Raw genomic sequence first — 13,276 nt, 5'->3', positions numbered from 1 at the left:
TGTGGCATTTAACAATTAAGTGATGATTGTAACATCATGAAGGCTTCAGTTTAGACCTGCACAAAATTGGCCAGCCTCCAAGTTGAACCTTGAACTTTCCTTGCAGTTAATGCACTGTCCTGGTCCTACTCTATGTTCATGCTTTTGGATAAGACATGAGGTGAGTCAAAAACTAAGTGAAGTAGGTTTGCTGCAAGCTACAGAATTTTTCACATCAGCTACAAAAATTGCATTCATATACCACCCCCACATACATTAGTATAAAAATTTCCAATGGTAAACTGATCTTGAGTCAGTTTTTCGTCATTATGAAATAAACCGTCCGTGATTTTTAAGGTTATTTCTCTCATGTCACACAAATATCATAGGACACTACAAAAATAAGTTTACCTTTATATTTGGTTTAAATTTTTCCTCTTGTTTTGCATTGGTGAAAAAAGACTATAAAAATGAACATTTTGATAAAATTAACATGGAAAAATATTCAAGCTATTTTTACTGAGTTTCAAAGAAATAACAGAGGATTTGGAAAAATCATATAAAGAAAAATGGACGGAAATAGAAATGTATAGTTTGTTACATTCTGCTTAAACTGATAATCATATTTGATGAGAAAAGAAAAAATTATGTTAAATTCAAATCACAACATTGTATAGCTAACACTATTTATCATTTTTGGGCTGCAGCTCTGGTGGTCAGATAGAGACCAAATTGCTTCTCAAAAAATTTAAGAATTAGCTACGAAGTTTGTCAACAGATGGCACTGCTCAGTGGAACAATGCTTCCAGTTGCGTGTCCGATCATTCCAAATGTAAGAGCAACAGTTGATTTTGTTCTCAGATTTCAATGTTTTATAGAATCTTATTTAGAAGATATATCCATTGACAAACTTTTCAATTAATTTTGAGAGTAAATCATTTGGTTTCCTAAGTAAAATGAAGCAAGCAATACATTTCTCTTTCATTTCAACTTTTTTCCCTCTCATCTGTCATTTTTGGAATGCACCATGTTTTTTTTTTTTAACCGATGTTAAATAAATAGAATATTTCAAGAGCAATATGGAGTAAGTACCTCTGAGTATGGAATAAGTTTTGGATCAACACCAACAAGTTGACCTGCCTCCAGATTTTGAATAATCCAATCTGAAATCTTTGGTGTATCTTTTTCATTTCTTTTCATCAGCAACCAATTGCAATCTAATTCTTTTTCCGCCTGAATAAAATATCTACCGTCAGTCCATAAAGCAGCAACATTTGCAAGAACTACAGCAGTTCCTATAAATAAGAACAATGAACCTGAAACTTGGTGCAATATATAAAGTAATTTATACTAGAGAAAAATGTATAGGTTTCTTATAGTAACAAGCAGTCTTTGAAAATTGCAAAACAGTTTTTGAATGATGAATAAGTATGAAATAAATTTAAGATATATATATATATATAAAACACCCCAATATTTTTTATTTAATAGTTTTAATTCAAAAAAACTTTTCTTTTTATAACTTGAAGGATAATGCATAAAACATAGATCAATTGATGTTTGTTATTAATTAATTTTGTCAGAAAGAAAAAACAAACTTAATAATGGATTCTATAGGAAGCTCCAAAACGTTATTTTTCACATGTGAATCTCTTAACATTTTGTTTTACAATACTTAAGAATGTCTTTATTGTATCACTTAAAAAATTCGAAAATTACATTGACATGGGAAAACTAGTTTTAAAGAAAAATGTTTTCTGGAAAGTCAAGATAACTTAACTTATTTATCAATTAAATTAATTTTGTTAGTCGCAAAATAAAGATGTAAAACTCTAATTTTAAAATAACTTAACAAAGCTTAAAAGCCCAATTTCAAAAGAATATAATAAGTATGTAATAAATATATGGAAAAAAATTAAACTTTCTGAGACATTTTCTTTGCATTACCCTGCAAACCATATACGCATAAAATAATTTATGCACATTGCTTTTTGTTTTAATAATGAGTGTACAACAGTTTTAACAAAATAATAAAAAAGAAAATTAATTTTTGTAATTACAAAAGGAACTATGGTTTCTAAAAGAAATTCAAACTAGCATTCTCCCAACTCCGAAAAAAAATTAATAAATAAAAAATTTAATTAAATTTAGTTTATTATGACTCATAAATCAGAATTAAAATTTTTATCTAATTATGAGACTTCAGGCAAAAACCATATTTTCTTGAAAAATGGGTAATATGCAAAATAAGAACAAATTATAATAGTAAAATTTAGTTTGGTTAAAATAAAGTCATTTATTACATGAATGTAATTCTAAGTAAGTATTTAAACATTATTTAAAAGAAAGTTTTGCATGCCACTTATAGATAACTGAGGGTGTAAAACTTTGCCTTTAAACTTATTAAAAAAGTTTTTCTTTAAAGAAGTTTATTTAGCATTTTAAAGAAAAATTTGAAGTGAATGCAAACCCATATAGGTTGTATTCATTGAACTAATTGTTGAATTAGGTAGCATTGATTGAACTAATTGTTGAATTTTGAGAATTTTGGCAATTAATTAATTACATTGAGATTGATAAATAGCCTGCTGGAAGAAACCAAGAAAATTACAACTTGGTGAGTTTAAATCTGATCACTTAATCAAATATGTTCAGATTGTTTAATTATTTAATTTACATCAGTGCTGTTATGATTTAACCCAACCTGAAAAAAAAAAACTCAGATGGGTTTTTTCCTAATTGTATTTTATCAATAAGAAATCAATTCTAGATAGTAAGTTTATAATAGAATAAAATTCAAATTCCATTCATTGAAATATTTATATTTTCATTACTTCCATATTCTACAGTGCTTTAAAATTTACAACATATTTAAAAATACGTATAAATTGAAATTGCAAATAATGCATACTAAGATATTCTCTCAAAAATTTGAGATACTAATTCACAGTATAATTGAAACTGTTGTTATAACAAGATACAATATATAATATATTTGTGAATCACAATTCAATGAAATAGGAAAACTACTCATAAAAATAAATTTTAAATACTATATTCCCAGACCTGTTAGTCTTGTTATATACAGTTCCAAATGTTTTTTTTAAATTTTTTTTTAAATAAAATATAGCTAAATTAACAGAAATTAAATGAAATAAATGGTATTTATCAATGCAGCCTGACTTAGACTATGCAGAATAAAAAAAAATGATAAAAAAAACCAATTAAAATAATAAATCTTTAAAAAAAAACAATAAGACTCTGGGAAAAAAAAACACAAAAAAAGTCCAGTAAGTTGGGTTTATTGTTAAAAACCCCCGGGTTTTTTACAATCCTGTTTTACAATAAGTCTAATTTTAAAGTACGGGACTTTTTTGTTAGCTCAGAGCAAGTAAATTAAAATATTTCTGATTAAAAAAACAAATTGGACAACACCTTAAAAAAATAATAACAACAAAAAAAATCACTGAATGCACCTGACAAAAGAGAAAGTACCAAATGTAATAATGAGTTCCCACACAATTCAATGAAATATGAAAACTATTTATAAAAAAAAAATATATTTTAAATACCATTTTCCCAGACCTGTTAGCCCCGTTAATTAGTTTCAAATTATTTTTTTATTATAAAATATAGATAAATAAAATAAAATAAATGGTATTTATCAATGCAGCTTTACTTAGACTATAAAGAATAAAAAAGAAATGGAGAAAAAAACCAATTAACTTTGAAAATACCTAATAAATCTTTAAAAAAACAATAAGACACTGAAAAAAATACAAAGTCCAGAGGGTTGGGCTTATTTAAAAAAAAAAAATCCTTCTTTAAAATATGTTTTATTAAAAAATATCATACTTTTCTATTAGCTGGAAGCAAGTAAATTCAAATATTTTTTTTAAAATTTCTTTTTAAAGAACAAATTAGCCAACACTCTAAAAAATAATAATAAAAAACAAAACAAAACAAAAAAAATTATTGTATGCACCTGGCTAAAGGAAAAGTACCAAATATAATTACGAGTTCTCATACCTGCAGATCCAGAGAAACCTGAAATAAATTCTCTTCTTTTATCATAGTCAGCAATGTATTCACTCTGCGAATGAAAGAAGATTCATGAGACAACATTTTATACTAAGTTTACCCTATTCAAGTGACACAGCCAACGGAAAGGGTAATAACCCCCGCCAGAAGTCATAATCAGGAATTAAATAAGCTGACGATCGATTGGAAAAGAGATTTGTTTCATTAGAAGCTAGGTCATGGTATTAACCCTTTAGTATCAAAAGGACTTTTCAGTCTCACAAATATTATTTCCATATAGTATTGAAGCAAAACAAAATATCCCACCAGAACTTGTCCAGTAATATGACTTTATGTTCATCATTATAAGTTGAGAACTTAAGATTATATGAAGTTGAACATCACTTGTGGAATTATTTAGTTGATGATATTCGAGAACACTATTTTATGATTCCTCGATTCTCAGCTTCTTTTCTCGATCAATTTTAAAAGTAAGTCTCTTAGATTATTTATGATTCAATTACAATCTTATCTAATTAAAAAAAACTAAGTACTAATTGCTTAACTTTTATTGAAATTTTATAAAGTGGTGTAAATCTAAAATTAAAAATTTTATGAAAAATTTAAAAAAAATGATATTGAAAATAAAAATATTTGCCTAAGTAAAATAGACATTACTTATTAGGACAAAACAGTTTTGCACAGTTTTAATAATTTGGTTAAGAAACGTAATCAAATAAAAATGATGCAAAAATAAACATGCAAATAAGCACAAAAGTGTTACAATTGAAAAAGAAAAATCGAAAATGTTTCCAGCACTTTATAGCTCAGTCTTAATGTATCAAGTTGTGCAGTACACTAACAACTAGAAATTATATGAAGATGATTTCAGAAAACATAAAAAATTTTCCAATTTACCCAAGTAAGAAAAATATAAAAGTATGCGGCTGATAGAAAAAATTCAAATATTAAAACAGTTAAGTCTGTTATGTATAATTCAAAATGAAGATAAAAGTTCAAATTTTTAAAAAAAAAAAGGTATACTCAAAATAATGTCAAATAAATTTCTTTACTAAATTTTGTCCACACTGGCCCCCACCACTTTCAATTAATTAATAATTTTCCTTCATTCAAAAGTAATTTATCGTTTACAAGTTTTCAATTTAAATTCTCGCATATTGAATATCAATTCTTAGAAAATTTTCAGTTATTAAAATCATCGGAGTTTTAAAACCTGACCCAAACATTTTTTTGGCCATGCCACTGCAATATTCGCACATTTTTATCGATTATTTTTAAAATAATAAGTGCAAAAAAATAATAATAAATAAATGAAAATTGTCAAATTATAGAAATTATCAATAACAATATATTACTTGATGCTCATCGTTGGATGGTACAATGTACGCATGAAAACCTCCTGCTTTCATTCTTAACCGGAGACGACGAAGTCTATCTGTAGTGTTTACTCTACCTCCAAAGATGTCCTTGAATTGCAACAGTATGACATTAGAAAACAAGGTTTTAAAGTTAATACGGTAAAATTATTGGTATAATTGAAAAATTATTATGTAAGATAAAAGAGGTAAAAAATATCTATATAAGATATTTTTTACCTCTATAAAATTGCTATATATGATTTTTTATTTCCAATGAGCTGCACAATCGATCTTGCCGATAAGCAGACCTAGTGTGTTCTTCAGAGGTGGTATCCACTCTTTCAGGACCACCACAATGGGTGAGATACCGTTGGTCATGTTAATTTGGACGTATAGTTTTTGCCACACTAGATGGCAGCACGGAGACTCTATTTGGATGCTAAAGTGCACTAGGAATTCAATTTTGCCGGAAATGCCAAGAGCCAATAAGGCACTCCAGGGATCTTTTACATGACGCATAATCATACGACATGGCCGCTGAGGATTTTCTGCATCCCGAAAATCCGGTGTCTGGGCCGGGGATCGAACCCGCAGACTTGGGCTCAGAAGACCGACGACAAACCAACTGTGCCAAGCGGCCGTGGCGCAGTTGGTTTGTCGTCAGTTTGTCTATTTTACCTCTAAATAAGATAAAAGAGGTAAAATAGATAAGATGAAAGAGGATGTGAATCTGTGTAAATAACATAATACTAAAGAATTCAAATAACATTTTTATTGCTCAATAAATTAGTTTCCTTTTGGATTCCTCCAGGCTTCAAAAAGAAGATTACACATATTAACTAAATTAATAAAGCTTTAACAATAAAAAAAGTTTAGTACACATAAAACCTAAATTGCACCCTAAAAATTGTTAATAGATTTAAAAAATTAAAGATCAATAATTTAAATCTTAAAAAAAAAAGAAGAGAGTTAGCAAAATTCTACCATAGATTATTTTAAAAATTAGCTACACATACGTATAACATACTAAAACTCACAATGTCTATTATAACAGCATATTAGTTTTCAATAACAGCATTCAACAATAAGAAATATTAAATGCATATTAACATTTATAAAAAACAAATTTTTCACAAAATAAAAATTTAATATTTACAAAACAGTGTTTTCATCATAGAAAAAAAATGGGTGAGAATTTCTCACCCTTTCTCAAAAACAAGGTGAGATTTCAGAAAGTTAAGTGAGATTTCTAAAAACTAAAAAAAACACAAATGGACTTGAAAAAAAAATCATTTCTTTTATTATAATACATTTTTAACCTCTTCTATTTTTTAAAGCATTGAATATTCTTGCTGCATCATCATAGAAGATTTTGCCTTTACTAGGTATTTGTCCCTCTTACATTAGTGCATAAAAAATTTGAACGTCTTACATGAAAAAACCTTACCTACGGTAAACACGTGATTGCAGAGAAATGTGTTCTGAAAGGGGTTCGGTTGTGTTCTGTTGTTCGAAAAGGTTCTGAACAATACTGGTAAATAGGGAAGCTAGATAACGGAGCAAATGTTGAAAATAATGAAAGATCCCGCAAGAAAAGTGAAACGGATTTTATTCTAAATAGCGTAATTCGAAGCTTCTTCCAAAATGCGAGAAATTCGCGAATTTTGAAATTGATTTATAGAATGCGCGAATTTCTCGCAGTGATAATTTTTTAATGCGAGAAAAGAAAAAAATATGCGAGATTCTCGCGTTGTAGTGAAAACACTGCAAAATAAAGTTTGACATAATCTCTAAAAGAATAATCACAAGCAATACCAGACACAACAAATATTATAAAGCTTAAACATTCCAAATAAATAAATAGTAACGTTGAATATTTATATCCAAAGTCAATTAGTTCTCAGAATCAACCTCATCGTCATCACAACCAAATTCTTCATTTGATAAACCTAAAGTTAAGCGCTGCTGAGCTGCCATTGATGCAATAGCAGCAGCAAATGAATCTTTGCGGTCACCAAGCACAAATTTAGAGTTTTTACATTTCTGATCTAGAAGAAACCCTAGTCTATTATTCGAATTCTCAGTTTCTGATTCGGTTTCACTGGAAATATCACTTTCATTATATGTTTCTCTCAAATTCGAAATATTTTGAGAAAAGATTGCACTTTCTTTTGATGTGGTAATAGAGTCATCAGAGTTGTTATCAATTTTGAACATTCCCACTCTTTGCTGTTTTCTACCAGTAAAGTCCAATATGTTGTTCTTTTTACGAAAATCAGATAAGCTATCAGCTTTAGACATGCTATTAATATTGTCATTAGAGTCCATGTCATCATCTTTTAACCCTTTCTGTCCTTTTCTTCTACACAAAGCAATTTTCTCCCGATTTTGATGTTCTTCAGCTTTAATCACAAGAACATTTTTTAGTTCTTTAAGCAACTTCAAATTTTTTGTACAATCTTCCTGGTGAAACACTTTAATGTCATCAGATGTGCAGTTACTTTTTGATATAACGTCTTCATATACCTCATCTTGAACATCAATTTCATCGTCACACTGCTCAATATATTGGTTAAACGATTCCATACCATCATCTTCGTCTGTTACTGTGCATTCTCGAGCATCATCAAGACTTTTCTTCACCTTATCATCTATTATCTCAGTTACAAGTTCATTACATTTTGAAAAACAATCTTCAAATGCTGAAGTTTCACTTTTTACAATCTGAAGTAATGAGTTAATTTCTTTCACAACGGATTTATTCTTTGAATTCTCAAAAATTAAACATTTATCGCCAAATCTGTCTTCAATTTCGATCAGTCTACTTAAAGCAGATTTTAAGTGAAGACTCATATTGTGAATTGTTAAAAGTAGTCCTGATTCCCCAGAGGAATTGTTCTTTTTTGGCACACTGACATTCATAACTTCGAAGCATCGATAATATTTATATTTCTCTTCAATTTTGTCAAGTAGTATTTTCATATTTTTATTTAAGACAGTTACATCTGTACGACGTTCAGAAGACTCGACAGTTTGCAGTAAACCATAACTTTTGGATCGTCTTTCGGTGTGAATAGTTGAAGACAGATACAAACATTTAAAAAATTCAGAAACCTGAATTTCCATCAAATCAAACATAGTTTTCAAAGACATAATAGAGAAATTGTCAGTAACAATTTTTAACTCTTCCAATTCAGTATCTGAATTAGTATCATATTGAAGAATTAGACCAAACTCTTTGATATTTAACTTAGCTAGATAATTACTGGTAAAATCAAATTCCAAATCTGGAGAAACTCTATCAATTAAAGTACTGGTTGCATATCTATACTGCATTAAGATATCTTTAAGCCAAGAAAATACATATTTTCTTAACTCAATATATTGCCTTTGTGTAGAGGCAATCGGTAAATTCGATGACAACTCAAGTCGTTCCGCCAATGAACAAACCGATGCAGCGGTAAATCCTCGAGCAATAAGTTCTGACTCTTGAATTAATCGAATACATTTCTTAACAACAGAATATAAATTATGCATGTTTCTTGAAAGATTTTTCAAACGATAATACATTAGAAAACATTGAAATATTTCAATAGTATTGAATGCCAAAAGCAATAAACATCCAAAACAAGGATAAATACATATCATTGCTTGCCAATCTGCAAATATAGAAGAAATAATTTGATCAGTATTTAGATTCATAAGAGTGAAGAGTATAAAGCTAACAGCAAAGAGAGTGAGAGTAATAACTATGAATATTTGTCGCAACAGGTCCCATATTCTAAAAGTTTGTTTTCCAGAATTCCAATTTAATAAAAACGCTTTATCTTCTTCTATTAAAAGATTTTTACTTATAATTTTTTCCAAAACATAAGTGGTTAAATAATGCTCAATAACATAAACATGAGACAAAAATACTGAATACATAATATTAATAACACTCAATACTTTTTCTTTTATTGAAATATTAAAATGCTTAAAGTCACCTTTGTCAGAGAGATTTTTAATAAGGATTTCACTTTGTACTGCTGGTTCATTCTCCTCTTGCATTAAGTCACTATCTGATATATCAAGATCTTTTATATAGTCGCAGAGGGGTGAGTTTGGAAGAACAACATCTTCATCCCACTCTTCATCTGTGTCCGACACTCCCTCACTGTTTTCACTATCATCAGTGGAATTCATTTTTTTAAACGTAGTATTTTATTAGAACAAAATCACGGGGGTAATGCAATTTACAAAAACTTTTCTTGCAAAGCAATGGAATAGAAATTGAAAAATTTTAATGCTTAATAAAATAATTATCTTAATACATTTCAGTATCAAGAAGCTAATTTCATAATTGCAAAAACTATGCAGCTGCTTGTAAATAGACGCATTTAAATTTTCAGAAGCACGTAAAATAGTCTAATTTCTAGTAATGAATGCTTAAACCTCTGTATCTAAATCAAAAATGTTCAGTTTTCTTTCCAGTACACTAACACGAAAAACAAGCAATTCAAATAAAAGCAATTCCATAAATTAATACTAAATTAAAACGGTACACAGCTTGGAGATGCATTCCTCAAGATGTAAACACAAAATGTAAACAAACCTGAAAATAGAAATGCAGTTACAATCACAGTTTACAGCTGATGAAAAATAAAAAATAAAATAGTTCTTTATTAATTTCCTAGATGGCAGCAGTAAATTCCAATTAAAACTAGAAACCGATCAAAACGAAACCGAAAAACTAAAAAAGAAAAGAAAAAAAAACTCAACAACATTAAGAACGATATTTTAGTAGATTTCAGAGAATTCTGTTCCTTTCTTTCTTTCTTTTATTTACATCGCACTAGAGCTGCACAATGGGCCATTGGCGACGGTCTTGGAAACATTCCTGAGAATGATTCGGAAACAACATACATACGCCATATCTCCTTCTACAGGCGGACACAATCACACACTATCCATCTATCTGCAAATCGTAATTTTGACTTGAACCAGAGAGCGATTGATCTCCAATTCAGTACCCCAGAGGTATGATTTGTAATGGGAGCATGGAGGACTTTGTGACCCAACTGATTTCACGCACGCCAGTCACCATTTATGCAACAACGCATGAAAATGTAAAAACAGTTTTGCATATATATCAAAATTTCAAAGAAATCTTGGATTAATACATAACAGAAATATTCCGTTATCCCATCTCCCCGTTCTTCTCTATTCCGTTATTTCTTCTAAACACTGCACAATTTGAGAGCTATTCAAAAAATGGACAAAAATGTATTTTTTAACAGAAAACTAAAAAAAAAAATAGTGCGTGGAGTCCCTCTGCGCGGAAGTTAAACTTCGCAACCTGCGACGTTAATTGTAGAAGAATCAGCAGTGGTAGAGGGATCACTAGTTCTATTCAACGACTCTTTTTCCTGCTCCGCTCGCTTCCGTGCTCTGTAATCACGGTAATATTGTTCGTGGACCTCTTGAACCAGTGGAAGTGCTTGTGGTTGCCTCATCGTCTCGCCATGGAAAATGTATTTGTATTCATAATGTATGTCCTTATAAATCCGTCGCATTGTCCGTGGGATTGTTTTCACTCATTTTTTACAATTGTTATCCACTAAATTTGAAAATAAAAAATACNGCAGTTACAATCACAGTTTACAGCTGATAAAAAAAATAAAAAATAAAATAGTTCTTTATTAATTTCCTAGATGGCAGCAGTAAATTCCAATTAAAACTAGAAACCGATCAAAACGAAACCGAAAAACTAAAAAAAAAAAAGAAGAGAAAAAAAGAGTTAAAAAAGAAAAGAAAAAAAAACTCAACAACATTAAGAGCGATATTTTAGTAGATTTCAGAGAATTCTTTTTCTTTCTTTCTTTCTTTCTTTTATTTACATCGCACTAGAGCTGCACAATGGGTCATTGGCGACGGTCTTGGAAACATTCCTGAGAATGATTCGGAAACAACATACATACGCCATATCTCCTTCTACAGGGAGGACACAATCACACACTATCCATCTATCTGCAGATCATAATTTTGACTTGAACCAGAGAGCGATCAATCTCCAATTCAGTACCCCAGAGGTATGATTTGTAATGGGAACATAGAGGACTTTGTGACCCGACTGATTTCACGCGCGCCAGTCACCCTTTATGCAACAACGCATGAAAATGTAAAAACAGTTTTGCATATCTGTCGAAATTTCAAGAAATCTTGGATTTATAAATAACAGATATATTCCGTTATCCCCCTCTCCCCGTTCTTCTCTATTCCGTTATTTCTTGTAAACACAGCACAACTTGAGAGCTATTCAAAGAATGGACAAAAATGTATTTTTTAACAGAAAATTTAAAAAAAAAACTGTCGTGAAGCCATCAAATTACATAAATTGTCAGTTATATTGTAAAAACATTCATTAAATAACATGTTATTTTCTGAACAGTTGCAAAAGTTTCGACGTCGTAGTATAGACAAACGTCACTCTAAATAATGCTTTTCTTTAAATCAAATTATCATTGTTGGAGAATTAAAGTGTTATAAAATCAAGGCAAAACTTACATCAGAGATTTCACATGATCTTTTTTTAAGATTTTCTGAAGATCGTTTCTGGACATGAATCTTTCGCTCTAAACTCTCTTCATCGATGTTTGTAAGTGACCATTCTACTTGCAACGTCAGGGAAACTAAAAAGACAAAGAAAAAAAAAAAAAAAAAAAAAAAAAAAAAAAAAAAAAAAAAAAAAAAAAAAAAAACACATAAAATTTAGTTTGCGATTCAAGATTAGTCCATCTTTACAACAGGGTTTGTTAATTCAAATTGGCTTGATTTGAATCAAAATTTAAATCGTAATTTAAATCATGATTTATACTAACTAATTATTATTTAAAAAAAATAATTGATTTATATCAAATTATTGTTTTACAGAACTCATTAATTAAAAAATTTTCGAACTATTTTAATAAAATATTAATTAAATTTTTTAACAATTTTCATGGTTTAAAAATTTATTATAATTTCATTGCTGCGTTATGAAAAAAACAAATGAAGAGTTACTTTTTTTTTTTTCAAGTGGCTGGCACTGAACTTTATTCTTCGCCTTAGATGTTGTTGTTGTTAATTTACGTCGCACTAGAGCTGCACAATGGGCTATTGGCGACGGTCTGAGAAACATCCCTGAGGATGATCCGAAGACATGCCATCACAATTTTTTCCCTCTGCGGAGGGGATGGCACCCCCGCTTCAGTAGCCCGACGACCTACGCGCAAAGTCGAGCACTTTACGGTAGCACAGTTTAACGAGGACCAATACCGCACACCCTCGGTCCCTACGCAGACTGATCCAAGTGGTCACCCACCCGCACACTGACCGCAGCCAGTGATCTCTTCGCCTTAGAAGATGCCGGAATTGTTACTCAATTTACGTTACCCAGTGGGCACCTGTGAACCAAGATCACGGAGGCGAGCAACAATATCCACGCCACACTGCCACAAACCCGTTCATAGGGTGGGCCACATTCAGTAATCACACTCAACAAAGGACAACACAAAAGAGAAACATCCATGCCCAGAGGGGGATTCGAACCCGCAGCCATTGGCTTCGCAGTCAGGTGCGCTAACCGCTCGGCCGCCTGGCTGGCATGAAGAGTTACTGAAACTACTTAAAAATACCAACTACTAGGAAAAAAAACCAATAAAATTTTAAAGAAGGGCTCTGCAAATTATGATGATGATGAGATTGCAGTAATTATCAAAATTACATCGGTAACTAAGTGCGAAATAAATTACTGCACTCTTGAAATCACATTTTAAAAATCTTATAATTCGTGTGGATTTTTCAAAATGCAGATTGTAATTACTATACAGATTTCTTAAGCTGAATGAAAAAAAGGTGGCGAAATTAATTTTGTGGTC

General features: G+C 30.2%; 1 protein-coding gene across 5 annotated transcripts in view; it reads right to left on the bottom strand.

Moving 5' to 3' along the window:
• LOC107446164 (xaa-Pro aminopeptidase 1) overlaps positions 1-13,276 on the bottom strand; it is a 58,859-nt gene that overhangs the window by 24,594 nt on the left and 20,989 nt on the right. For 3 of the 5 annotated variants that reach the window (XM_043039350.2, XM_071183646.1, XM_043039352.2), the window contains exons 2-5: positions 11,925-12,049; positions 5,376-5,486; positions 4,009-4,072; positions 1,072-1,274 (exon numbers count right to left, since the gene is read on the bottom strand). In XM_043039350.2, coding sequence (XP_042895284.1) covers positions 1,072-1,274; positions 4,009-4,072; positions 5,376-5,486; positions 11,925-12,049 — 503 coding nt within the window. Of the gene's footprint in view, positions 1-1,071; positions 1,275-4,008; positions 4,073-5,375; positions 5,487-6,135; positions 11,128-11,689; positions 12,050-13,276 lie in introns of those variants that run through there. The other 2 variants (XM_043039351.2, XM_071183645.1) reach the window with 2 other exon arrangements.

Source organism: Parasteatoda tepidariorum, chromosome 7 (genome assembly GCF_043381705.1).
Source record: "Parasteatoda tepidariorum isolate YZ-2023 chromosome 7, CAS_Ptep_4.0, whole genome shotgun sequence".
Lineage (NCBI taxonomy): Eukaryota > Metazoa > Arthropoda > Arachnida > Araneae > Theridiidae > Parasteatoda > Parasteatoda tepidariorum.
The sequence above is the reverse complement of the archived record's forward strand: the minus strand, read 5'-3'. Positions and strand labels throughout refer to the sequence as shown.